At 52.6% G+C, this 26792-nt stretch overlaps 2 protein-coding genes and 1 long non-coding RNA gene across 12 annotated transcripts; 2 read left to right on the top strand and 1 right to left on the bottom strand.

Moving 5' to 3' along the window:
* Positions 1-570: 570 nt before the first annotated feature.
* Positions 571-14258, top strand: SLC25A23 (solute carrier family 25 member 23). Of its 10 annotated transcripts, none has more exons than XM_049707610.1 (12): positions 575-918; positions 2294-2348; positions 2926-3013; positions 3290-3401; positions 4791-4949; positions 5035-5187; positions 5391-5498; positions 6621-6788; positions 7025-7111; positions 11153-11303; positions 12307-12487; positions 12810-14258. In XM_049707610.1, exons 1-12 carry the CDS (start codon positions 763-765, stop codon positions 12862-12864), a joined length of 1473 nt encoding a protein of 490 aa, XP_049563567.1. In that variant the 5' UTR covers positions 575-762; the 3' UTR covers positions 12865-14258. The 10 variants fall into 10 exon arrangements, 8 of the variants coding, with proteins under 8 accessions (XP_049563568.1, XP_049563567.1, XP_033256796.1 ...); XM_033400905.2 differs by having other exon boundaries at positions 582-918; positions 2222-2348; XR_004475470.2 differs by lacking the exon at positions 12810-14258 and adding an exon at positions 12073-12172 and having other exon boundaries at positions 583-918; positions 2222-2348; positions 12307-12446.
* A 493-nt stretch (positions 14259-14751) lies between these two features.
* Positions 14752-18771, bottom strand: LOC125963910 (uncharacterized). Its single transcript, XR_007476349.1, has 3 exons — positions 18634-18771; positions 16685-16759; positions 14752-15003 (listed from the first exon to the last, which is right to left on the bottom strand). It is a non-coding gene; the product is annotated as an uncharacterized LOC125963910 (long non-coding RNA).
* A 168-nt stretch (positions 18772-18939) lies between these two features.
* On the top strand, positions 18940-25901 carry SLC25A41 (solute carrier family 25 member 41). Its single transcript, XM_004277268.3, is given in 9 exon segments — positions 18940-19041; positions 19044-19145; positions 19360-19532; positions 19982-20152; positions 20343-20450; positions 23571-23732; positions 23958-24105; positions 25137-25228; positions 25230-25901. Coding segments are annotated over 9 exon segments (1119 nt in total). The 5' UTR covers positions 18940-18959; the 3' UTR covers positions 25311-25901.
* Positions 25902-26792: the final 891 nt, after the last annotated feature.

The following is a 26792-nucleotide window of genomic DNA, read 5'->3' as shown; positions in this document are numbered from 1 at the left end:
GAAGGCCCCGCCTAGATGGGTGAGCAAGGCGGGACCGCAGGGCACAGCTCCTGCGTCTCTGGCCAATAGGAAACCGACTTTGCAGCCGCGCCACGTGTTGATCTTCTGTTTCCCAGTCTGAGTGGGACCGAGAAAGGAGGCGCGCGGGCAGGAAGAAAACACGGAGGGAGAGCAAGGCGACTTGGTTTTCTGCTTCTGTGGCCGCTTAGGCAATGAGAAATGAGCGGGCGGGCTGTTGCAGGGCTGGATGGCACAGAGTTGGTTCTGAGTACGTCTAGGGAAACCGAGAACTTTAGTTCCTGAGGAGGATTAGTAGAGGAGGGAGGTCAAGTGGAAAGGGATTATGTAACCCAATCCCTGACATCTCCCTACCTCGTCCCCTTGGGCAGAGGGTAAACTGAGGCACGCAGAAACGGAACTCTGAAACCAGACCTGAGATCATTGATCTCTCGAACCCCCCTTCCCAGAATGAACGTGGTTGCTCCCTAGATTGTGCTAATAAGAGAGCATCCCTGACACGCCCCCCCAGCTCCGCCCCCATCCCCCTCCCCGCCAGTGCGGAGGAGACGCAAGTTCTGGCGCGGGCGGCGACGGCTAGCAGTCACCGCCTCCTACAAGTGCCAGAGCCGGGCAGACAGCGCGGAGGCTGCGGTGGCAGTGGCCACGGAGCTGGCCCTCCGGGGCCCCTGGGGGGAGGGGGAGCCGTCAAGCCCCCGCTGAGGCCGCCGCTACCGGGCCTCCCCTCCCCCCAGGGCGGGCGCCATGCGGGGGGGCCCGGGCGATGCGGAGCGGCGTGAGCGCTGGGGTCGCCTCTTCGAGGAGCTGGACACTAACAAGGATGGTCGCCTGGACGTCCACGAGTTGCGCCAGGGACTGGCCCGTATGGGCGGGGGCAGCCCGGACCGCGGAGCACAACAGGTACCCTTGCAGGGACCCCCTCCTGGCTCGTGGCGCTGGAGCCCAGCCCGCGCAGGGTAACCCGAGCCGCTGAATGGAGCGCCGGGAGCAGCCCGGGACTGCCTGTGGCTGGACACCAGGACCCGTTCCTAGCTTGGGCGTCCTTGTCCCCTTCCCCCTGACCGCCCGTGTCTGGGCCTAACGGGCTCGCTCAAGACAGGACCACCGAGGCCCCAGGCCTGCAGTTTCGGCTGCCAAACCCGTCCACCTCCTCCCTCGGGGTGAGGGATGTCTGCCTGGGAATGGGGCCGCGTGCGCTTTCCTGCCCACTGCCCGGGACACACCCTTCTCTGAACTCTTTGCACAACCCGAGACACAAGGCCTGCACCCACCTCCAGGAGACACACCCTCCCCAGCCTCTGTGTTTACATTCCCTTCCCTGTCCTTTCCTGGGCTTGGCTCTATGCCCCAGGCTGTCCCAGCCAAGGACCCAATCCTATCCGAGGCCACCCTCAGCTGGGGATGCACCTATCAAAGCAGGAACTTGACCCCAAGCCTGTGCATGTGTCCCCCCACACCTGGAGGCCCAGATGCCACTGGACTGTCTCCATAGCACCCTGAGACCTCCAGTCAACCTCCCACTTTACAGATGGGAAAACAGAGGCCCTGCAGATGTTCAGTGTGGATGTCATTGCCCCACATTGCCCAGTGCTGTCTCCAAGGAGAGCTCTTGAAACTGCCATGTGGACAAGTTCATATAAGAGACACCTGGGGGCTTCCCTGGTGGCGCAGTGGTTGAGAGTCCGCCTGCCGCTGCAGGGGACACGGGTTCGTGCCCCGGTCCGGGAAGATCCCACATGCCGCGGAGCGGCTGGGCCCGTGAGCTATGGCTGCTGAGCCTGCGCATCCGGAGCCTGTGCTCCGCAACGGGAGAGGCCACGGCAGTGAGAGACCCGCGTACCACAAAAAAAAAAAAAAAAAAGAGACACCTGGAAGGACAGACTTTCAGAGACAAGAGCCGAAGTCCACCTACTCACTTCTCAGCTCTGTAACCTTGAACAAGTGACTTGACCTTGGAGAGCCTCGTTTTGCTCACCAGGAAAACTGGACAACCACTGTCCACCTCACAGACCTACCTTGGCCTTGGGTATCTTATTGAGGAAAGAGATGATCAAGGGAAGGGGTGACTTCCCTGCCCTGGTCCTCTAGGTGCAGGGCTGGGGGAGGGGGACCTGGGGGGTTCCTGGGGCATAAGCTTGTCTTGCCTCCTCCAGATTGGGGGAGCAGCTTCCCAGAACTCCTTCTGTCCCTTTCCCCCTGCCAGGGCATCTCCCCTGAGGGTGATGCTGACTCAGATGGCGGCCTTGACCTGGAGGAGTTTATCCTCTATCTGCAGGAGCGGGAACAGCGCCTGCTACTTCTGTTCCACAGTCTGGACCGGAATCAGGATGGTAAGGCCCAGGGATGGGGCTGTGGGGGCCCTGGAGATGCCAACGGGGTTAGAACTGGCAGTGCTAGGAGGAGGAGGGAGAGCCGCTTCTCCCTGATGACTCACAGGCTATTTTGGGAGCTCTCCTCACCCCCAGCTAGGTGATTCGGGACCCAGCCGGCCTATCCCACCTCCTTTTCCTTCTGGGGTGGGACACTATTATTTATTAGTCTTATTTTTCTGTGGGACAAAGATCCCCCCATATTGCTCCTGGATTCCCTATGAGACAGAGACACCCCCATCGCTTTTTCTGGGTGTCCAGCATTGCCTCTCAACCCCCTGTGGCATAGGGACCCCCATAATTATCCCTGGACTCAATCCTTCATTCATTCATCAAACAGAAGACCCCCTCTAATATGGCCCAGTTCTACCCCTCTGATCCCAGTGGGTCAAGGACCCCCCCCCCCAACCCTGCCACAAACCTCACCTTGGGTTTCTGGATCTGCTGGTCTTCTTCAGTATCCCCATTCCAAGCTGTCCTGGTCCTCCATCTTGGGGTCCCTACACACACACTTCCCCACCTTGGGCCCCCTCCCCAGGTCATATCGACGTCTCTGAGATCCAGCAGAGTTTCCGAGCTCTGGGCATTTCCATCTCACTGGAGCAGGCAGAGAAAATCCTGCACAGGTGAGTAGCGGGATGTCCAGAATCCCAGGTAACTCAGGTCCCCAAGACCCCTCAGCCACCTCGAGCCTCTGAGCCTCAGACCCAGTCCCAAGGCAGTGGAGCTGAGATCTTAGCCCAGTTGCTTCCCCTCTCTGAACCTCAGTTTCCCCCTCTGTAAAATGGGGAGCTCCCAGTGCCAAGGAGCTCAGTCTACCCCCCAAATCCACAAGAACCTCACTCAACTCACCCCTGGACCCAGGCACTGATTCTGTCCCACCTGTACCCCTCCCCCCGCAGCATGGACCGTGATGACACCATGACCATTGACTGGCAGGAATGGCGTGACCACTTCCTGTTGCACTCGCTGGAGAATGTGGAAGATGTGCTGTATTTCTGGAAGCATTCCTCGGTGAGGTGGGGGGCGGCTGTCCCAGCCTGGTGGTCGGGCCCCTTTCCCCAGGGCATGGGGGGAGGGGCTGGCTCAGGAGGGGCTAGAGGGGCTCCTCTAGAAGGAGGAGCCACTGGGAGCAGCCGAGGGATGAGGCTCTGCTCTCCTCTTCCTCCATGTGGGGCTCCCGGGACCCATTTGGGGAGGTGTCTGCCAGCTGATGGGGACCCTTCAGACTTACCGTGGGGCCTCCGGGGGTTCAGGGAAGAAAGGGCTCACCAGATGGGGCATCTGGTCTCCCACCCTCAACCACATGGCTCTCTTTCTGCTGGTTTCTATTCCCCTCAATAAAGGATTCTGTTGCTGAAAAGACAAGTTAGGAAGCCACTGTCTTCAGAGGGTCTCACGGGATCTACTGGAACTTGGGAGGGAGGAAGCGCTCTGGATTGCCATTTCCAGGGTGGGAATCCTTGAGTGGTGCATCTGGTAGGATCTGATGGCATCTGGAGGGGTCCATCCGTGCGATCTGCTGAGACCCTCTTGGGAGATCCAGAGATTCCCACCCTGGGGGACCCATGAGGGGCTTGGTTAAGAAGTCTGCAGGTGATGGATGCTAGAGGGGGGATGATCTCTGTGGGGGAGACCCCTGGGGATCTGGTGAGACCCCCAGGAGGGATCTGCTGGGCTCCACATATAGGAAGTCCCTGGTAGGACCTTGTGTGGCCCTGGAGGTATCTTCTGGAATTCTTACGTGGGAGACCCTTGGGTGGGATCCTTTGGAGGGATCTGATTGGCTCTGGAGGGATCTTTATGGGGCAGGGGCTTGTTTGTTTTGTCGTTGTTGTTTGGGTTTTTTTTGTTGCTTTGTTTTGTTTTTTTGGCCGTGCTGCATGGCCTGCAGGATCTTAGTTCCCTGATCAGGGATCGAACCTGTGCCCCCTGCAGTGGAAGCGCAGAGCCCTCACCACTGGACCCCCGGGGAATTCCCATAATATATGTATTCTTATATATTCTCTTTTATTTATTTATTTTTGGCCACACCACGTGGCATGTGGGATCTTAGTTCCCCAACCAGGGATCAAACCCATGCCCCCTGCAGTGGAAGCATGGAGTCTTAACCACTGGACCACCAGGGAAGTCCCCTGTGGGGTAGAGACTTGAATAGGATGCTTTGATGGGATTTGGTGGAGATCCCCGGGAAGGATGTTATTATCTTTTGTGGAGACTGCGGGGCTGGGTCTGGTAGGGGTCCAAGAGAGATCTCTTGGGCTCTCCAAGTGAGATTCACTGGGGGACTGGGATTCATTGCTGGGTACCCTGGGATTCATGGGGGAGACGCCCCAGTTTAGGGCAGAGTTGCATCCCCCCAGCCCCACTGGGGCATGACACCCCCAGCCTCTGCATCCCCAGGTCCTGGACATTGGCGAGTGCCTGACTGTCCCGGATGAGTTCTCGGAGCAGGAGAAGCTGACTGGCACGTGGTGGAAACAGCTGGTGGCGGGAGCGATGGCGGGTGCCGTGTCCCGGACGGGCACAGCCCCCCTGGACCGCCTCAAGGTCTTCATGCAGGTGAGGGGCCCTGGAGAGACCCACCCCCTTCCCTAGGCCTGGACCCCTGGTGGGGTCCCCAGAGCCACCTGGTCTTCCCACCCAGGTCCACGCCTCCAAGACCAACCGACTGAACATCCTGGGAGGCCTACGGAGCATGATCCAAGAGGGGGGCGTGCGCTCCCTGTGGCGCGGCAACGGGATTAACGTGCTCAAGATTGCACCTGAGTCGGCAATCAAGTTCATGGCCTATGAGCAGGTGGGGGCAGGCAGGGGGAGGCGTGGGCTACAGACAGGAGGCTTTGCAGGATTGGCCTGGGGGTGGGGGATGTCTGCGGGTCCCCCGGAGTGGGCATCTGCTCCCCTTCGGGATGCGCCCAGGAGGAGGACAGCAGAGGGAAGGTCCGAGTGCACTGAAGGCCCAACCCCTGAGGTCCCGCCACCTCTGTGTCTCCCTCTCAGATCAAGCGGGCCATCTGGGGGCAGCAGGAGACACTGCACGTGCAGGAGCGCTTTGTGGCTGGCTCCCTGGCTGGTGCCACAGCCCAAACCATCATTTACCCCATGGAGGTGAGAAGGAGGGGCCCTAGCAGAGGCTCCATTGCAGGGCTGGGCGCGGGCCTGCAATAACCCTTTCACTCCAAGGTGGGATAAGCGTTGGGATTATAACTTTGCTTCTTCTTGATTCAGTGTAGCTCATCAGAGCAATGCTCTTTCACGTGTAGCTGGTCTGGGTATCACAGTAGTGTTGGTTTAGCTGTTTAAATAACAGTTGTGGGGTGCAGCCCTTTATGGATATGACTCATCTAAGGATACTGGTTTCCAGGATGCTTGTCCCCAAGGGAATCCTTTCTAGGTGAAACCACTTTTGGAGAAATCATTTCAAGTTCCAGATTGTGCCCGGCGTCACTTAGGATTCTGAGTGTCGGAAAACTCAAATCACATAAATGAAGTCCGGAGGTGAGCAGTTCAGGGACGGTCTGGTGGCTTCAGAGTGTTAGAGACCCAGGTTCCTTCCCTCTATCTTGTTCCACCACCTCAGCCTGTGGCACCCACCTCATGGACTAAAATGACTGCTTGTGCTCCAGTCACAGCATCCACACTCCAGCTAAGAAGGAGGAACAGAGGAAGGAACACCTCCCTGCCTTTAAGGATGCTTTCTGACAGCCTTGCATACCTCTTCACCATCTGTTTCATCAGCTAGGACTCAGTCACATGGCTACACGCCTAGGGAAACTGAGAAACGTAGTCTTTGTTTCTAGAGGCTGTATTCTTGCTGAAAAGAGCAGTTTCTGTTGATAAGGGAGAAAGTCACAAGATATTGGGAGACAACAGTGGGTGCCACGTGCAAGTCTGATAGGCGTAACCAGTTTGTAGGTATAGAGTTCGGGGGTAGAAGAAGGTTCTAGAGCAAGTGGTTCTTCTATTTATTTATATTTTTATTTATTTTTTTGGCCACACCAAGCAGCATGCAGGATCTTAATTCCCCGACCAGTGATCGAACCCATGCCCCCTGCAAGGGAAGTGCAGGGTCCCAGCTACTGGACCACCAGGGAAGTCCCACAAGTGGTTCTTTTAATTCAGTTATTCTCAGGGTATCTCCATCTAGGAGGTACAATTTCGAAGTGTCTTCATTCCTGGATGTAGTGATTCCGAAGGCAGCTTTTCCAGGGATAACCGGCTTCTCCCCAGGTACTGAAGACACGGCTGACCCTTCGCCGGACGGGCCAGTATAAGGGGCTGCTGGACTGTGCGTGGCGGATCCTGGAGCGAGAAGGGCCCCGAGCCTTCTACCGCGGCTACCTGCCCAACGTGCTGGGCATCATCCCCTACGCAGGCATTGACCTGGCCGTCTACGAGGTCTGTGGTCCTCCCTTCTCTGGGATCTGCCCTTCCTGTGGGGCTGGCTCAGTTGACCTCCATAGCTAGGGGTGGAGAAGCAAAGCACTGTGGGCCTTGGGATTCCGGGGAACTCCTTCAGGCATTGGACCTCCCCACCTGCCCCGCCACTCTTGCGCTTCCCACCGCAAGAACCTTCCACCTGTACTTTGGCCTTCCCGGGTCTCAGGACATGTGAAAGTCGGGGACCACTCTAGCTCACAGAAACGTGGGAGCAGGCGAAGATGAGCTTCAAAGATGCCCATCCCCCCCAAAACGTGGGTCAGACGCGCCTCCATCTCCAGGCCAATATCTTCTTCAAGGCCATTTCAGTCATTGCCGCCACCATAAAATCCCTACCCCACGACCAGCATCTCGGGGCCTTTATCAGGAGAAGCAGGAGCTGGGAGTTTTCGCTGTTTCTCTTCCAGGGACCTCATCCATTGCCTTTCCCTTCTCCTGGTGGGATCACCAGGTTCTCCCAATTAGCACAGCCTCAGAAGTTCCCAGGCATCCCCCCACCCCCCATCGTTGTATCCAGCCCAGCTTCATGGGTAGGCAACCTATAGAGTCACCAACTCAGAAGGGCTCCACACTTGGTTGCATGCTTTGCTGTCACCCTCTTGAAATTCTTAATAATCTTTGAACAAGGGACCTCACATATCTTTATTTCGCACTGGACCCCGCAAATGACGTAGCTGGTCCCGATCTAGGATCCCCGGTACCTGCCACCCGTACCTGCCCTACCAGCACCCAGTGTCTACGGAGCCAAGTGAGACAAGGCTTCACTCATTCGTTCGTTTATTTATTCATGCATTCACTCATTCACCCGTTCACTTAGCAACTGTGTTCTGGGTACTGTGCTGGCTGCTGCGTTCAGGGAGCACAACATAATCCTTGTCCTCCCGGGACACCCCTCCAACGAACAAAGAAGTCAAGTCAACCAGCAAGTAAGTAATTGCAGACCCTGAAGTGTTCTCAGAAGATAATAAACAAGACGTGCAATCAAAAGTAGCCATGGGCAGGAGGGGGGCGTGTCTAGGAATGTCTCTGAGAGGTGGTGTTGGAGTGATGAGTTGAATATATATCAGGAGGGAGTGTGAACGAGGGCACAGCCAATGCCAAGGTCCAGAAGCAGGAATGAATATGGCCTATGGGAGGAGTGGAAGTCTTTTTTTTTTTTCATTATGGTTAATGACAAGACATTGAGTATAGTTCCTGTGCTATACAGTAGGACCTTGTTGTTTATCTATCTTATATATAGTGGTATATATCAGCTGATCCCAAACTCCCAATTTATCCCTCCCCACCCCGACCTTTCCCCTTTGGTAACCGTAAGTCTGTTCTCTATGTCTGTGAGTCTGTTTCTGTTTTGTACATAAGTTCATTTGTACCATCCTTTAGAGTCCACAGATAAGTGCTATCTTACGGTATTTGTCTTTCTCTGACTTACTTCACTTAGTATGATAATTCTAGTTGCATCCATATTGCTGCAAGTGGCAATGTTTCATGCTTTTTTATGGCTGAGTAATATTCCACTGCATATATGTACCACATCTTCTTTATCCATTTATCTGGCAATGAACATTTAGGTTGTTTCCATGTCTTGTCTATTGTAAATAGTGCTGCTATGAACATAAGGGTGCATGTATCTTTTCAAATCATAGTTTTATCCAGATATATGCCCAGGAATGGGATTGCTGGATCATATAGCAACTCTATTTTTAGTTTTTTAAGGAACCTCCTTACTGTTTTCCATAGTGGCTGCACCAATTTACATTCCCACCAACAGTGTAGGGGGGTTCCCTTTTCTCCACACCCTCTCCAGCGTTTATTATTTGTAGACTTTTTAATGATGGCCATCCTGACCAGTGTGAGGTGATACCTCATTACAGTTTTGATTTACGTTTCTCTAATAATTAGCGACACTGAGCATCTCTTTACATGCCTGTGGACCATCTTAAATGTCTTCTTTGGAGAAATGTCTGTTTAGGTCTTCTGCCCATTTTTTGATGAGGTTGTTTTGTTGTTGAGGAGTGGAAGTCTTGAGTGGCTGGAGGGAGCTGAAGAGTCAGCAAGGACTCAATTGATCATGAGTTTGGGTTTCTCCTAAATGTGATAGGGAGCCATTCAGAGTCATGAGCAGAAATAAGACCTTATTCTGCAGCCTTAGTTCATTCATTCTTCACCCCAAAAGGGATTTCAGAGGTCTAAGAAGTTTGAAAAGCCTTGTGCCCTCTTGGCATTTCAAGATCTAAATTAGCCCCTTAAAGGCTCTGAGAAGTCCTGCAGAAAAGTGATTTACCCTTTTTTTTTAAGCCCAGTGTTAGCCATACTTTTCCAGTCATCAGAACCTCTTTTTAACAGAACTGCTCTTAAAAACACCTATTTGGCAAATGCAGCTCCAGCCCCAGCCCCAAAAGGCGGCTATTAAAATTGCAAAGGCAGTAATGGTAAACGATTCTCATTTGCCCCTTCCATGCCCAGGCCAGACATCACCAATCCATCACAGCACTGAGTCCCTCTCAACACAGTTCCAGGCAGCCATTACCAATGCACTGGAATTGACTTAGGAAATGAAACCTATGAGCAATTCCAGTCCCAAGGCCAAAAAGAAGATCCTGGATTTACAGAGGCCTCACAGAAGGCTTCAGAAGGGATTGGCCAAGGGCACAGCTCTGGACTTGGGGGTGGCTCTGAATGTTGATTGTCACCTTTATCTTGTGGCTTTGGGCAAGTAACTTCTGTTGAGCCTCAGTTTCTCATCAATAAAATGGGGATTGTAGTGGTACTTGTCTTAGTTGGAGGTCTTCCAGAAGCAGGGATGGGGCGGCAAGTGGTTTTGGGGGGAAGTAGTAAGACAGGGAAGGGAAGGCAACCAAAAAGTATCATGCTTTAGTATTAGTTTCCTAGGGCTGCCCTCACAAAGTGCCACAAGCTGGGTGACTTAAAACAACAGAAATTTATCGTCACAGTACTGGAGATTAGAAGTCCAAAATCAAGGTGTCAACAGGGCCATGCGTCCTCTGAAATCTGTAGGGGGTATCCTTCCTTGCCTCTTCCCAGCTTCTGGCCTTTGCCAGCAGTCCTTGGCATTCCTTGGCTTGTGGACGCATCACTCCAGTCTCTGCCTCTGTTGCCATGACGGTCTTCTCCCCTATGGGTCCTTTTTCTTCTTCTCCTCTTCTTCTACGGACCCCAATCATATTGGGTTAAGGGCCCACCCTACTCCAGTATGACCTCATCTTAATTCATTATGTCTGCAAAGACCCTATTTCCAAATAAGGTCATATTCTAAGGTTAAGACCCCAACACATCTTTTTTTTTTGGTGGGGGATTCATTTAAACCCATAACAGTGCATTATCAAGCAAGATACCACAGCAGACAGGTGGAGCTCAATCCTGGTGGGGACCTCCGGGAGAAAGTGTAGAACATGCCCCCATCAGAGAGGCAAGGGAGCTGGGGTATTGATACACCAAGTCAGTCATCCTTTGAAGGTTGCTTCTGGGGGTGCTAATTTCCCGGCACTGCCCACCTGTTCCTATGTGCTCAGAGCAGCCTTGCCTGGAACCAGATAAAATCCTCAGGCTGAGCCATGGGTGCTTGGCCATTGGAGTCGGCAGGTTTGAGCTGAAGTGGTAAGGGATAAGGGGCAGGGTGGCCACCTTGGAGACTGTATGAGTTTCCAATGGCTGCTGTAACAAATGAGCACAAACTGTGGTTTAAAACGTCACAAACTTCTTATCTCACAGTTACGAAGGTCAGAAATCCAAAATGCGTCTTACTGGGCTAAAATCAAAGTGTCAGCAGGTTGCTTCCCTTTTGCAGGCTCTATGGGAGAATCCGTTTCCTTACATTTTCCAGTTTCTAGCAGTGCCCATGTTCCTCGGCTAATGGCCCCTTCTCCATCTTCAAGGCCAACAGCATAGCATGTCCATCCCCCCTCCCCGAGATCTCTCTCTCTGTCTCTCTCTGATCTCTGTTTCTGTCATCACATCTCCTTCTCTGACTCTTATAAGGAGACTTGTGATGACATTGGACCCCCCTGGATATCCTGGGATAATCTACGATCTCCAGATCCTTAATCCCATCTGCAAAGTCCCTTTTGCCACGGAAGGGACCATCTTCACAGATTCCAGGGATTAAGGCAGGAACGGTAGGGGGGGGCTGTTATTCCACATACCAGAGAGGGTTTAGGTGAGGTTTGAGTGAGAGCATGCAGGTAAAATGCTTGGCTAACACCAGCCATCACGGGATACAGAAGCCAGCCAGCAGGACCGCTGAAGCCAGGGTCCTGGTGTCACCCACCTCCAACCCACCCTCCTCCCTTTTCCACCCCTGCCAGACCCTGAAGAACCGGTGGCTCCAGCAGTATAGCCACGACTCGGCCGACCCGGGCATCCTCGTGCTCCTGGCCTGCGGCACCATTTCCAGCACGTGTGGCCAGATAGCCAGTTACCCCCTGGCCCTGGTCCGGACCCGCATGCAGGCCCAAGGTGAGGCCTGGGTGGGAGGAGGAGGTAGGGAAGGTCTCGCGACTTGGGTCCACCTTCCCATCCCCAGCTCCTTCCCGTGAGAAGGCAGGGTCCTGGGCTGGGATCCTCCTGGATTTCGATGGCCTTGACTAAAGTCCCTACTTTTCTCTGGGCCTCAGTTTACCCTTTCGTGACATTGGGATGGGAGCCCTTTACCCTAAGTAGGAGAACAGATACAGCCAGTGCCGGAAGAGCATCCTAGCCATCTCAGCTGGGAGGCAGCTTTCCGGGCTGGTAACTTGGGTTCTAATTTGCAAGGCTGGGATATAGTGAGGTCAAAAGGAGGAGCAGGGCCAGGCTACGATTGTTTTACTATATTTCTCTGTATTGCTCTTTTGACGTTCTTTTTTCTTTTCTTTTCCCGCTACTATCCCTGAATCTTTTTTGAGAATTTCCTCGGGGATTTTAGCATTTGTGTTTTGTCGTTTTTGCCGGGGGTCATCCGTGCATAAGACAGATGTGGTCCTCCACCCTCAAAGAGCTCCCAAGCTGGAGAGGAAGGAAGATGGTGAATAAATCAGTCCACAATGAAGTATGGATTTAGGGTTGAATAAAGGGGAGAAGGAAAAGCTGGACTTAGACTGGGGTGCCAAGGAGGGCTCCCCTGAAGAGCTGGTTTGGAATGGAGGTTGGAAGGTTGAGTAAGAGTTAGCTGGGAAAAGGGAGAAGGAATTGAGTTCCAGGAAGAGGAAATTTCTGTGCCCTCTTCCACCTCCCCCTCCACACATAGCTGCTCTGTTTCTAGTCATCCCCAAACTTGGGGCCTCCAGATTGGGGTGAAGAGATGAGCAGCCAATTCCAAGGCCAGTAGAAGTCCCGACTCTTGAGTGGTAGGTCCCACTGTTAGTCTAACCTTCCTCCCTCCTGCTGCAGTTGCCACCTGGCCCAGCCCTGGGGGGGAGGGGGGGAGGGGGAAGCGAGAGGGGGACCTTTGGCCTTACCTGGCCTCCCCACCCCCTACCAGCCTCCATCGAGGGAGCCCCCCAGCTGTCCATGCTGGGTCTGCTCCGTCACATCCTGTCCCAGGAGGGCGTGCGGGGCCTCTACCGGGGCATTGCCCCCAACTTCATGAAGGTTATCCCAGCCGTGAGCATCTCCTACGTGGTCTACGAGAACATGAAGCAGGCCCTGGGGGTCACGTCCAGGTGAGGGACCCAGAGCCCACCCCTCCCCCAGATCCCTCACCTCCATCGTGACATCCCCCACACCTCGGCCACTGGAGACCGAGGGCCCAGCCAGTGGATCCCAGGTCCCCCTCCCCACGCATTCAGACCACAGGATCCCCACACTTCATCCACTGGGTCCTGAATCCCCACATCCCAGCCCCTGGATCCCACGTTTCCCTCTCCCCCAACACGTACTGAGTCCTGGACCTCCACGTCGTAACCACTGGATCCCCCCGCAACCCAGCTAATGGATCCTGATACCCCGACCACAGCAGCACATACCATGTATGTAAACCCCCAGACCCCAGCTGCCTCAGGCACCAGATCCAGTGTCCTCAGGCAGTACTGGATCCTAGATCCACTGGCAGATCCTAGATCCCCATGCTTCAAGTCCTGGATCTCCAAGCTTGGCCACTGGATTCTGGATATCAAGAAACCTCAGCGCACCGGATCCTGACAGTGCAATGCCTAGGTCCCGGGGCCCCAACCACTGGATCTCAGACCCCCTCCATCTAGCCACTGGATTCCTGAATCCCTTTACCTCGACACTGGGTCCTGGATCCCTCTGCTTCGACTCCCGGATCCCATTTCAACCATTATACCCTCCACCACCGGATCCCAGATTTCCAAGCCCTGACCCACCAGATCCTCACTCCTCAAACCACAGTCGCGAGAGCCCAATGGCAGAGGAGCGGGTGCTGGCGACTACAGCTGTTGGACCCCAAATCCCTTCACTGCAGGCGCTGGGTACTACAACCTCATCCATAAGAGGCAGACCCTACCACCTCCAGCCACTGGATGCCAACCCCTTAACTCCCTGTTTCTGACCCAAGTCCTCCCAAGCACTAGATCTTGAACGCTCAGAACCCCCAGTCTAGCTCCCAATAGGCCAATCAGTGTCCTGGATCCCACGCGCCCCCGTCCCAGACACACACCAGAGCCCGGAGACCTCCCCCCATGGCACAAACCCCATAGTCTACGGAGCCTCCAGGAAACCCAGGTCCTAGCCTCCCAGCTTGAAAACCCACGGGACTTGTCCACTGTCCTGACACGTCTCATGCCGGCCGCAAGGGGAGGAGATGCCTCTCCCAGGCCCTGCACAGACACTGGACCCCCTACCTCCCCAGCAAAGCCTGGACTGCAGGGAAACTTCTCTCTCAAATACTCCCCCAGCAGGGCCATGTCTCACACCCCCTTCCCACTGTCTAGGCTGATAACAACCCCCAGAGCCTGGGTCCCTTGGGAGGATCCAGTCGCTCTTTCTTAGGGGCTGGCAAGGAGGCAATCCAAGGCTGGGGACACATTGAGGGGACCGCACACATCTCCCAGCACTGCCAGCCCCTCCCCAGACTTCAGAGTTGGAAGCCAGAAGCAGCTTCCCTAAACCCAAGCATCCAAGGATGCAAAACAAACCCCAAACTCCCCAGCCCCCCAGATTCATTCCAGGTCTATTTTTCTACCAGAGAGGAGCAGACATTCCATCCGCCCTAATTCCCAGTACCCCCACCCTGTATATTCTGCACTTTATATTTGGATTCTGAGCTTAGGCTTATTGGGGGACCCCTCTCTCCATTCCTTCCAAGTCCTTGGGGAACCCCATTAAAGGACTGTAAAAGAAGAACTTGGATTTGGGGGTGACGGTATGACCCCCCACAATGCTTCCACCTCCCCCACCTACACTACTCCCCACCTCCCTGCCTGTGTGTGTTATTTCAAAGGAAAAGAACAAAGGAATACGTTTTCTAAGCTCTTTCATTGTGTTTTTTACTGAAAGGGGGTGGGTGGATGTGGGACCACCTCATACCGCCCACAGAAAAGGGACATGGGCCGACTTCCATCATACATTGTTGCGGGAGACCAGGAAATGACTCCGTGAGCCTCAGTTTCCACATCTGTAAAGTGGGTGTGGGGGAAGGTCCACATTCAAGAGCACTCCTAATTTGTCCTGTATTTTTTGTAATTACACAAGTGTGTCCTTTTCCTTGGGCTGCTTAAAAAGTTACCACAAACAAGGGGCTTAAAACAACAAACATTTTAAAAATATTTTTCTATTGTGGTAAAATACACGTTACATAAGATTTACCATTTTAACCAATTTTAAGTGTACAGTTTTGTGGCATTAAGTATATTCACATTGTCGTACAACCATCGCCACCATCCACCTGCAGGACTTTCTCATCTCCCCAAACTGAAACTCTGCCCCATTAAACACTGACTCCCCATCCCCTCCCCCAGCCCCTGGCCCCCACCATCTACCTGCTGTCGCTATGGATGACTCCTCAAGGGACCTCTTAGAACTGGAATCATGCAGCATTTGCCCTTTTGTGTCTGGTTTATTTCACTGAGCATCATGTCCCCAAGTTTCCTCCATGTTGTAGCAGGTGTCAGGATCTCCTTCATTTTTAAGGCTGAATAATATTCTATTTTATGGAGGGACCGTATTTTGTTTATCCATTCATCCGTTGATGGACACTGGGGTTGTTTCCACCTTTTGGCTCTCATAAATGAAAGACAACAGAAATTTATTCTCTAACAGTTATGGGGGGTTGAAGTCAAAAACCAAGGTGTTGGCAGGGCCATTTTCCCTCTGAAGACTCCAGGCAAGGATCTGTTCGTGCCTGTTCCTAACTTCTGGTGGCTGCCCGCACGCACCCCTTGGTGTTCTTGGATGTTAGGCCCATCACTCCAATTTCTGCCTGTCTTCACGTGATCAAACTTTTTCCTATGTGGACTGTGAGAGTCATTCTCTAAGATGTCCCCCTATGATCTTTGACTCTTGGTGTTCACATTCTTGTGTAATCTCCTCTGTCATTGTACCAAGGCAGGTCTGTATGACCAAGGGAATACAGCAGAAGTGATGGTGTATTACTTCCAGAATTAGGTTATAAAAGACATTGAGGGCTTCCCTGGTGGCGCAGTGGTTGAGAGTCCGCCTGCCGATGCAGGGGACACGGGTTCGTGCCCCGGTCCAGGAAGATCCCACATGCTGTGGAGCGGCTAGCCCCGTGAGCCATGGCCGCTGAGCCTCCGCATCCGGAGCCTGTGCTCCGCAACGGGAGAGGCCACAAGAGTGAGAGGCCCACGTACCGCAAAAAAAAAAGAAAAGAAAAGAAAAAAAAGACATTGAAGCTACCATCTTGTTCATGTTTTAAGCTGCTATGTTTGGGGAGGGGGGTGATTTGTTATGCACCAGTAGCTAACGGATACATATACACATATATAGATATGATTTTTCACACACCCAGATAAGGGATCAAGCCTTGCTAACTCTTTTGTATTTTTACTTCCTTTGAATTAATGATCAATGCCCAGAAGTGGGATTTCTGGGTCAAAGGATATGACTATCTCAGGGTCATGTCACTGGAAAAATTGTATGCAATATACACAGCCACCAACAAGGAATTAGCATTACCAGTTTTAATGCGGCCATGCCAGCACTGAGTAGTACCACTTCATTTTATTTAATTGTGCCTGTTAACATTCATTTTCTTGTCCACACTCTTTTTTTCTTCCAGTTTTGTTGAGATATAACTGGCATACAGCACTGTAAAAGTTTAAGGTGTACAGCATAATGATTTGACTTACACACATAATGAAGTGATTATCACAATAAGTTTAGTGAATATCCATCATCTCATATTAAAAATTATCTCATTAAAAATTAAAGAAATAGAAAAAAATGTTTCTTGAGAACTCAGGATTTACTCTCTTTCATATATAGCATACAGCTGTGTTAACTCTATTTATCATGTGTACATTACATCCTTCATACTTATTTATCTTATAATTGGAAGTTTGTACCTTTTGACCACGTTCATCCAATTCCCACTCTTCCCACTCCCTGCCTCTGGTAACGAGGAATCTGATCTCTTTTTCTATGCATTTGTTTGTTTGTGCAGTGTAATTGACCTAAACATTATGTTAGTTGCTGTTATACATTGTCCACATTCTTTTAAACCGTTACACTGTGTTTGGGACTTAGGAGGCTCTGCTGACATGCAGTGTGACATCAGACAGGCTGCTTTCCCCTTTCTAAGCCTCAGTGTCCCCACCCACACTTTAAAGATGTCCACTGACATCTTTAAAGGGAAAAGAACTTACATTTATTAAGCAAGTACTATGTACCCTCACTCTGTGCTAAGCCCCCCTTAATGTATATATGTGCTGAACACTTACTTTATGCCAGCTCCAGTTCTGGACATGGGATGCAGAAGTGAATGAAACAAACAAAGATCTCTGCTCTCATAGACCCTATATTCCAGTGGGGAGAGATGAAGAAGTAACACAAGTGAGTGAATATGTAGCAGTGTAGATAGTAAAAGTGTTACAGAGAAAAACAAAGAAGGGAAGGGGGATGAGAAATACTGCAGGGCTGAGTTTAAATTTTAAGTAGGGTGGTCAGAGAAGGCGTCAGGGAGAAGGTGATGCTTGAAGAAAGATTTAAAGATGGTTTAAAAAAAAAAAAGATTTGGGAATTCCCTGGTGGTCCAGTGGTTAGGACTTGGTGCTTTCACTGCCATGGCCTGGGTTCCATCCCTTGTTGGGGAACTAAGATCCCACAATTCACGCAGCATGGCCAAAAATAAAAAAAGGAGTCATGGGGATGTCTAGGGAAACAGCATGCAAGACAGAGTAAACAGCCAGTGTAAAGGTCCTGGGGTAGTACTATGCCTGGGTGTGTTGGAGGAACAACAAGGAGGCCCATGAGGCCAGCGTGAGTGATGGGGAGAGAAGGAGGAGATGAGGACAGAGAGAGGACAGGGCAGGTCCTGCAGGGCCTTCTGGGCCAAGGGGAGAACTGGGGCTTTTACCCACGGGAGGTGGAGCCTACAGGGCTGTGGGCAGAGAAGGGCGGGACCTGACTCAGGTGCTCACAGGCGCCCTCTGATGGCTGCTGAGGGGAGGACAGACTGTGAAGGGCGAGGGCAGGTGCTGGGGGAACTTGGGTGATGGCCACTGCACTGGTCCATGTGAGCGACGATGGGGCTGGACCAAGGTGGTGGCCACGTACATGGTAAGAAGCAGCCAAATTCTGGATATACTTTGAAGGTTAAGCCCACAGGATTTAGTGACAGACTGTGTGTAAGAGAGAAAGGGAGGAATCAAGGATGACCTCAAGGGTTTTGATCAAACAGCTTTGAGGATGGAAATGCTCCCAACAAAGACTCTCATTGGATCCTATGACAACGCTATTTGGTAGAGTTACTCATTACTTCCAATTTCCAGCTGGGGAAACTGAAGCTCAGAGAAGTAAAGCAGGTACCCCGGGACTTCCCTGGTGGCGCAGTGGTTAAGAATCCGCCTGCCAATGCGGGGGACACGGGTTCCAGCCCTGGTCCAGGAAGATCCCACATGCCACGGAGCAACTAAGCCCGTGCGCCACAACTACTGAGCCTGCGCTCTAGAGCCCGCGAGCCACAACTACTGAAGCCTGCGCGCCCTAGAGCCCGTGCTCCGCAACAAGAGAAGCCGCCGCAATGAGAAGCCCGCGCACCGCAACGAAGAGTAGCCCCCGCTCCCCGCAACTAGAGAAAGTCCGCGCGCAGCAACAAAGACCCAACGGAGCCAAAGATAAATAAATTTAAAAAAAAGAAGAAGATGATTCTTTACAAAAAAAACAAAAACAAAAACAGGTACCCCAAGGTCACACAGCAAGAAGTGTCTGAGATAGGATTCAAACTCAGGTCCATCTGACTCCAAACCTATGCCTGGCTTACTTCGGGGACTAACTGTGTCTCTCTCTCCCAGAGCTCCAGAGTCTTCCCATTCTCCCCCACTTCCACCTCCTCTTGCCATGACAACAATACATAGTTTGTTAGTTTCCTATGGCTGTTGTAACAAAGTACCACAAACTTGGTGGCTTAAAATATTATCGTGGAGCCTGACACGGATCTCACTGGGCTACAATCTAGCTGTCAGCAGGGCTGGCTCCTTCTGGAAGCTCCAGGGGAGAATCTGCTAACTGGTCTTTTCCAGCTTCTAAAGGCCACCTGCATTCCATGGCTCGTGGCCCCCTCCTCCATCCTCAAAGCCAGCAGTGGCCAGTGGAATCTTTCTCACAACCAGTCCCTCTAACACTGATGGTTCTGCCTCCCTCTTCCCTGTTGAAGGACTCGTGAGATTACATTGAGTCCCTGTGGTTAATCCAGAACAACCTTTCCATGTCCCCATCAGCTGATTAGGAACCTGAATTCTATCTGCAAATTTAATCCACCCCCTCCCCCTTGCCATGTAACGTAACACGTTCACATGTTTAGAGGGGTTGGGATGTGGACCTTTCGTGGGCAGAGAGACACTCACTCCGTCTCATATGCAGTGAGCTCACAAGGGCCTTTGTAACCTCATCATCCCCTGGGACCCAAATTTACAAGGCATCCCTCCCACATGGTTGCTGGATGGGCAAACTTCTCACCAGGGATTTGAACCTAAGTGTCCTGACCCTCCAGCTGCCATGGAAGCCCAACCTGAGAAAGGTCAGAAGTCTTGCTCGAGGGTCTAGACCCTGTTTAAGAGGGTCAAGTCCTTACTCACCAAAACCCACCCCCCTCCTTGAACCTGGGCTGTACCCATGTATATGGGTACGTGTTTGGGCACGTGCCTGAAAGCAAACTGGAGCATCTCCCAACACAGCAGCGGAGTTTGGGCACCATGGGCCTCCCAGAACCTCCAGCCAGGACTGCAGGGGGAGAAGGCTATGCTGCCCACACCCCTGCATGGCCCGCTCCTCTCCCAGCAGACCTGGATGGAATGCCACCTTGAAGCAGTGGGGGCCGGGTAGGCCTTGGACTGGGAGGGGGTTCTGGAGATGTGTCTGGGGAAGGAGCTCCAGCCTGGCTGAGTGGGGGTGGGAGCCGGGTCTGTCCTGCAGGTGCTGGACACTGGAGAGCAGCTGATGGTCCCCATGGCTATCGTGGAGGTAGATAATGAGGGAGCCTTGTGGAAGTTTCTCCTCTCGGGAGCCATGGCTGGGGCGGTGTCTCACCCGGGCCCGGCCCCTCTGGACTGTGCCAAGGTGTACATGCAGGTGCATGGGGAACATGGCGCTGGAGCTGCTGGGATGGGGATGGGTGGAAGTGGAGCTGATGGAGTTCAGGATGGGGGTGAGGGGGTAACCGGAAACAGGTACCAGGGTGGGGTGGGGACAGGGGTTGGAGTTGAGAGGATGGTACCAGGGACAAGGATGGGGTGGGGATCAGAGAACTGGGGATGGGGTCTTTGAAGACAAAATAGGACTGGAGAGGAGGAGAAGATGAGGGATGAGATGGGAATGTGAGTAGGCATTGGGTTTGGGTCTGGGTCGTTTTAGAAAATTTTACCACTAGTGAAAGAAGGCATTGAAGAAGGAATGGGGATGGGAGGGGGTAGGTTTGGAGCTGGGCAGCTGGAGACAGGAGAGGTTGAGCTCCAGGCTGGGATGGGGATGGAGATGGGGTGGAGGTTTCCTCAGAGGGCCAGGGACCTCCGTATCCCCAGGTCTACTCCTCCAAGACAAATTTCATGAATTTGCTGGGAGGTATACGGAGCATGGTCCAGGAGGCGGGGTGGGGGTGGGGGTGCTGGTGTCTGCTTGCTCTGGTGGGCAATGGTATCAACGTACTCAAGATCGCCCTGGAGTATGCCATCAAGTTCTCTGTCTTTGAACAGGTGGGGGGATGGTCTGCTTTTCCCAGCCCCACCCTCAAGCCCTCACCTCTCCTGTACCCAAGACCCCCAAAGCCCAGATCCTTATCCAAGACATACGTTCATCCTCCGGGTCCCAGACCTCTTCCCCTGGATGAGTTTCAGGAAGGAAGGAAGGTCAGTTATTCTCTCATTTTCCTCTCTCCTGTCCCAGTGTAAGAATTACTTCTGCGGAGTGCATGAGTCCCCACCCTTTCAGGAATGACTCCTTGCCAGCTCCCTGGCTGTGGCCACTTCCCAGATGCTCATCGACCCCATGGAGGTAAGAGAATATCTGCCCCGTAGAAGATGAAACATGATGAGGTGGTAGCTGCTTCCTCCTTCCCCTCCCCCTCCCCCTCCCCCCCCTTCCTCCTCTCCTTCATGTAAGATATGTATCAAACTTGTATTCCGGATGGCTACCTGGTGACCTCAACACTATTTACTGAACGGGTCCTCTCCTTTCCCCCAGCAATGACCCAACACGCCACCATTGTAATTTACTAAATTGGGTAAATTACCTATATTTGTATATATTTGGGTTTATTTCTGACCTTTCTCTTCTTGTCGCTCTGGGGTCTCTTCATGCACTACTATCTTTTAATTTTTTTTTTTAATGAATAGACTTTATTTTGTAGCACAGTTTTAGGTTTACAGAAAAATTGAACAGAAAGTACAGAGTGTTCCCATATACCTCCCGCACATACACAGTTTCCGCTCTCATTAACGTCTTGCATTTCAGTGGTACTTTGGTTACAATTGATGAGCCAATATTGATACATTATTATTAACCAAAGCCCAGAGTTGACATTAGGGTTCACCCTTTATGTTGTACTTGCTATGGGTTTTGACAAGTAGCCACCATAATAGCATCACACAGAATAATTTCACGGCTGTAAAAAGTCTCTGTACTACACCTATTAACCCCTCCCTCCTTCCCCCAGTCCTTGGGGACCACTGATCACGTTACTGTCTATGTAGGTTTTTTTGTTTTTGTTTTTTTTTGCGGTACACAGGCCTCTCACTGTTGTGGCCTCTCCCGTTGTGGAGCACAGGCTCCGGACGCGCAGGCTCAGTGGCCATGGCTCACGGGCCCAGCCGTTCCGCGGCATGTGGGATCTTCCCGGACCGGGGCACGAACCCGTGTCCCCTGCATCGGCAGGCGGACTCTCAACCACTGTGCCACCAGGGAAGCCCTGTCTATGCAGTTTTGCCCCACCATTTTTTCTTTTTTTGGCTGCACCACGTGGCACGTGGGATCTTAGTTCCCCGACCAGGGATTGAACCCGCACCCACGGCACTGGAAGCGTGGAGTCTTAACCACTGGACCATAAGGGAAGTCCCAGCCCCGTGTTTAATTTTTGAGACTTGATATTATATCTTATTATTTTCCATCCCTTCTCTTCTTTATCAGTTTTCCAAGCTATTCTCTGTTGAGTTTTTCCATTCAAACTTCAGAAGCAATGCACCTCATTCAGAACACAAAATCACCTACTGGTATTTGTGTTTTACTGGCATGATGTTCAATTCATAGTTGAGTTTAGAGATTATTGCCATCCATATGATATCGGTTCTACATATCCGAGAACATTTCCATTTGTTCAAGTCTCCTTTTTTGCCCTTTAATGGTCTTTTAAAGTTTTCTCCACATAATTCTTGCCCTTGTCTGGTTGTTTCTTTCTGTGTGTTTTTTTTTTTTTTTGGCTGCTTTGGGTCTTCATTGCTGAGCATGGGCTTTCTCTAGTTGCGGCGAGAGGGGGCTACTCTTTGTTGCAGTGCACGGGCTTCTCACTGTCTTCTCGTTACGGAGCATGGGCTCTAGGCATGTGGGCTTCAGTAGTTGTGGTGTGCAGGCTCAGTAGTTGTGGTGCCCGGGCTTAGTTGCTCCGCAGCATGTGGGATCTTCCTGGACCAGGGATCGAACCCGTGTCCCCTGCATTGGCAGGCGGATTCTTAACCACTGCGCCACCAGGGAAGTCCCCATTCTTTTTTATATATATATTTTTCTCCATTATGGTTTATCACAGGACATTGAATATAGTGCCCTGTGCTATATAGAGCAGGACCTTACTGTTTATCCATTCTGTATACAATAGTGTGCATCTGTGAAGTGTTTTTGTTTTTGATTGTTGCATAAGAAATTACTGCACTCAGTAGCTTAAAATGATACAGATTTATTATCTCATTGTTTCTGTGGGTCACGTCTGGGCACTGGCTAATCGGGTCCTCTGCTCAGGGTTTGATCAGGTGGAAATCAAGGCGTCAATTGGGCTACCAATGAACCCATCTGAGGCTTGCGGTCCTCTGCGAAACTCCCTGGTTGTTGGCGGGATTCATTTTCTTACGATTGTAGGACCGAGGTCCTCAGCTCCTGGAGGCCACCCACTGTTTCCTGCCATGTGATCCTCTCCATAACAGTTTGCTTGTTTGAGACCAACCTGAGGGAATTCCCTGATGGTCCAGTGGTTAGAACTCTGCACTTTCACTGCCAAGGGCCAGGTTTGATCCCTGGAACTAAGATCCCGCAAGCTGTGGCACGGCATAAAAAAAAAGACAAGACACAACCCAGGAGTGTTTCTGATGCTTCCAATCTCTCTGACGCCTTCTGTCTCTGGCAATAGACTCTCTTTTAAAGGGCTCTCCTGATTGGGTCAGGCCCACCCAGGACGATTTCTCTTGATTAACTTAACTGGCTAGGGGCTTTATTACATCTGCAAAATCCCTTCAGCTTTGTCATATCATGTAACCTGACCGAGGGGAGTGACAGCCCATCACATTCACAGGTCTCTAGGCATGCGGGCTTCAGTAGCTCAAGGGCAGGAGGGAGGGCATCAAATAGATGATGCTATCAGGGGGATGGAAATCTTGGGGACCACCTTAGAATTTTGCCTACCACACTCGGTGTGCTGTCTTTTGCACAATTGTAGAGCTGCCAATATTTTGATATTGGGGCACTTCATAAAAATTCCAGTAACTGGCTTCTTTCAGAAAATTGGCAGATCTGGCTACCTGGGGTCCACACTTGCATGGCACTACAGTTGGCTGGCGTTAGGGCAGAGCTGCGGCAGACCCCACCCGGCTCACATCTCTTCCCTCACCCTTTTTTTTTTTTTAAATTTTTTGGCCACACCACGTGGCCTGCGGGATCTTAGTTCCCCGACCAGGGATCGAACCCGCGTCCCCTGCGGTGGAAGTGCGGAAGCTTAACCACCGGACCGCCAGGGAAGTCCCTTCCTCACCCTTTTGGGCTGAGAGCACATACAGGCCGAGGCATCTGTGTTTGAAACTCAGCTGTGTGCGTTCCTGAGCAGTTTCCTCCTGTGTAGATGGGGACAGTGGCCATGGTTGGGGGTCACTGAGAGGATTAGATCAAACAAGCCACCTCACTCCTTATCCTCCCCAGGTGCTGAAGACATGGCTGACCCTGTGCCAGACTGGCTAGTACAAGGGGCTGCTGGACTGCGCCAGGCATATCGCGGAGCAGGAGGGCACCCGCGTCCTTTACCGCGGCTACCTGCTGCTTGGCATGATTCCCTACTCCTGCACCGACCTGGCTGTCTACGAGGTGTGGGTCCCGCAGAGGGGGGTGTCAGGGGTGGCATGAACCCAGGCCTGTAAAGAGCTTCCTCCTGGCCTTTTCTTCTTCTTTTTTTTTTTTTTTTTGGCCACGTGGCGTGTGGGATCTTAGTTCCCCGACCAGGGATCGAACCCGTGCCCCTGCAGTGGAAGTATGGGGTCCTAACCACTGGCCCACCAGGGAAGTCCCTCTCCTGTCCTTTTTCTCTTGTAGATGTTCAGGTGCCTCTGGCTGAAATCAGGCAGGGACATGGAGGACCCCAGTGGCCTGGTCAGTCTGTCGTCTGTGACACTGTCCACAACTTGTGGCCAGATGGCCAGTTACCCACTGACTTCGGTGCGCACCAGGATGCAAGCCCAAGGTCAGCCTGGCCCTAGAGGCGACCTCGCATGCCCCTCCCCACCTTGCCTCTGCTCTCTGAACTTTCTCATCCCCGCCCCAAACTGACTCCTAAACTCTCCATATCTGATCCTGGCCACCTCTGCTGACCCCTGAATCCACCAAAACTCACACTCACCCCCAAATCTGATCTCAGCCCTTCAATTAACCCTGCACATCACTAAAACGAAAATCCAGGGCTTCCCTGGTGGCGCAGTGGTTGGGAGTCCGCCTGCCGATGCAGGGGACACGTGTTCGTGCCCCGGTCTGGGAGGATCCCACATGCCGCGGAGCGGCTGGGCCCGTGAGCCATGGCCGCTGAGCCTGCGCGTCCGGAGCCTGTGCTCTGCGTAGGGAGAGGCCACAGCAGCGCGAGGCCCGCGTACCGCAAAAACAAAACAAAACAAAACAAAAACCGAACATCCAGCTCCCAAATGACTCCCACAAACCTCCCTGAATCTGACTCAGGCCCCCATACTGACCTCAAGACATGTACTCCCCAAATGACCTCCCAACTTCTCCACATCGGACCCAGCCCTCAATTGACTCCAGAAGTCAAACCGTTTCTAAATTTGCCAAATCTGACTCTGAGACATGCCCAAACTCATAACCACCTGCTGCACTATCCTGGGAACTCCCCAAATGTGACCACCCCCCAAAGGGGCTCTCAAACCCCTAAACAAATCCTCAAACATCCAAACAGGTCCTTAGCCCAGCACCCTGATCTTGAAAATGTCCCCAAACCATCCCTTAGCACAATCCCCAAATCTCTAGCAAATCTTAGAAATTGGAATGTTTTCTAAGATGTTCCCTACAACAATCCTGAAAATTCCTGCCCCTCACTCTCCCCAAACTGACCAATTTCCTCTAAAAGTCTTCCAAACTTCTTTCCAACTGACACCCAGACCCCTTGCTCCTGGCTTCACTGACCCCCCAAACTCTCCAGACCGCGCCCCCCTCCAGAATGCCCAGTCATCTCTGGCCCAGGCTCTGAGTTTGCCTCTGTCCCCGCAGACACCGTGGAGGGTTCGAACCTCACCATGTGTGGAGTCTTCCGGCAGATCCTGGCCCAGCAGGGCTGCCCGGGGCTGTACCAAGGTATGACCCCCCACGTTACTGAAGGTGTTGCCAGCAGGTGGCATCAGCTACGTGGTGTATAAAGCCATGAAGAAGACCCTGGGCGTTTAAGCAGTGAACTAGGCATACCCTGGACAGAAATGGACAGGAGGATCCAGTGTCCCCTGGCCCCAAAGAACCCCTCCAGGCTTGGGACCCAGGGTGGTTTTTGTCAGAAGCAGGCTGGGGGCCTGGGTCAGAAGATTCCTGGAGGGACTTGCCTGGTGGCTCAGAGTTTAAGAATCCACCTGCCAGTGCAGGGGACATGGGTTCAATCCCTGATCCAGGAAGATCCCACATGCCATGGAGCAACTAAGCCCATGTGCCACAACTACTGAGCCTGTGCTCTAGAACCCGCGAGCCACAACTACTGAGCCCGTGTGCCACCTACTGAAGCCCGCGTGCCTAGAGCCCGTGCTCTGCAACAAGAGAAGCCACCGCAATGAGAAGCCCGTGCACCACAACGAAGAGTAGCCCCCGCTCACTGCAACTAGAGAAAGCCTGTGTGCAGCAACAAAGACCCAACGCAGCCAAAAATAATAATAAATTAAATAAATAACTTAAAAAAAAAGATTCCTGGAGCCTCCTCTCCAGGGTGCAGCCTGGGACTAGATTGGACTCCAGTCTGACTCGCTGTGACTTGTCCTTGTTCCAGGGCAAAACGGTGAATGTGGAGACAACCAGGAATAAAGTGATGATTTCTGCTGGACGTGTCTGGGATACCCGGGTCCAGGAGGGCAACTGGGGATCTGTTATACCTGGGTCCAAGAGAGGAGCTGGTTATCTGGATCTGGGTCTAGGACAGAACTAGGACTCCCTGGGTCCAGCAAGAAAGCTAGGGACCTGGAATCCTTGGTTCCAGGAAGTGAGCTAGGGACCTGGAATCCTGGGTCTAGGATAAGAGCTGGGGACCCGGTATACCTGGGTCCAGTGGGTAAGCTGGGAACCTGGAATACCCTGGGTCTAAGAAGGAGCTGGGTATCTGGATCCCTGGGTCCTGGAGCAGGGATGGGTACCTTGAGCCCCTCAGTCCTGAATGGGAATTGGAAGCCTGGAAGAAGCCTAGGTCTAGGAGAGAAAATGAGGGCCTAGGATCAGAGCTTGGAGCTCGGATCCAAAGACCTTATGTGAAGCGGATGTGGGGTGTGGAATTAAGAGGCTGGGATCCCTCGGTCCTGGGAGGAAACCAAAGGCCCTAGACCCTTGAGTTCGGGAGGAGAGCTGGTTCCGTGAGTGCTGGAAGAGAAGTGGGGGCTCTAGATCCCTGGGTGGAGAGAAGAGAGGGGGTACAGTGGATCCCTCGATTTCCTCTTGCTTTGGGGCCACCCCACCCCCGGAAGCACCCGTCTCCAAGGCCTCAAGCAGGCCACGTGCATGGCCTACCCAGCCAGGTTCCTGGGGCGCTAACCCAGACGTCAGGCCTGAATTCCGGCAGCCGGTCGCCAATGCCCACGTCGCCTGCCATTCACTCCGGCTACGGCTAATCCCCTCCCGCCGTCTGGTGGCCGGCTCCGCCCCAATGCAGCTGCGCTTCCACTGGCTCCCACCAAAACG

Source organism: Orcinus orca, chromosome 3, assembly GCF_937001465.1.
Source record: "Orcinus orca chromosome 3, mOrcOrc1.1, whole genome shotgun sequence".
In the NCBI taxonomy this organism is placed as follows: domain Eukaryota; kingdom Metazoa; phylum Chordata; class Mammalia; order Artiodactyla; family Delphinidae; genus Orcinus; species Orcinus orca.
This window is presented reverse-complemented; position numbering and strand designations above follow the sequence as displayed.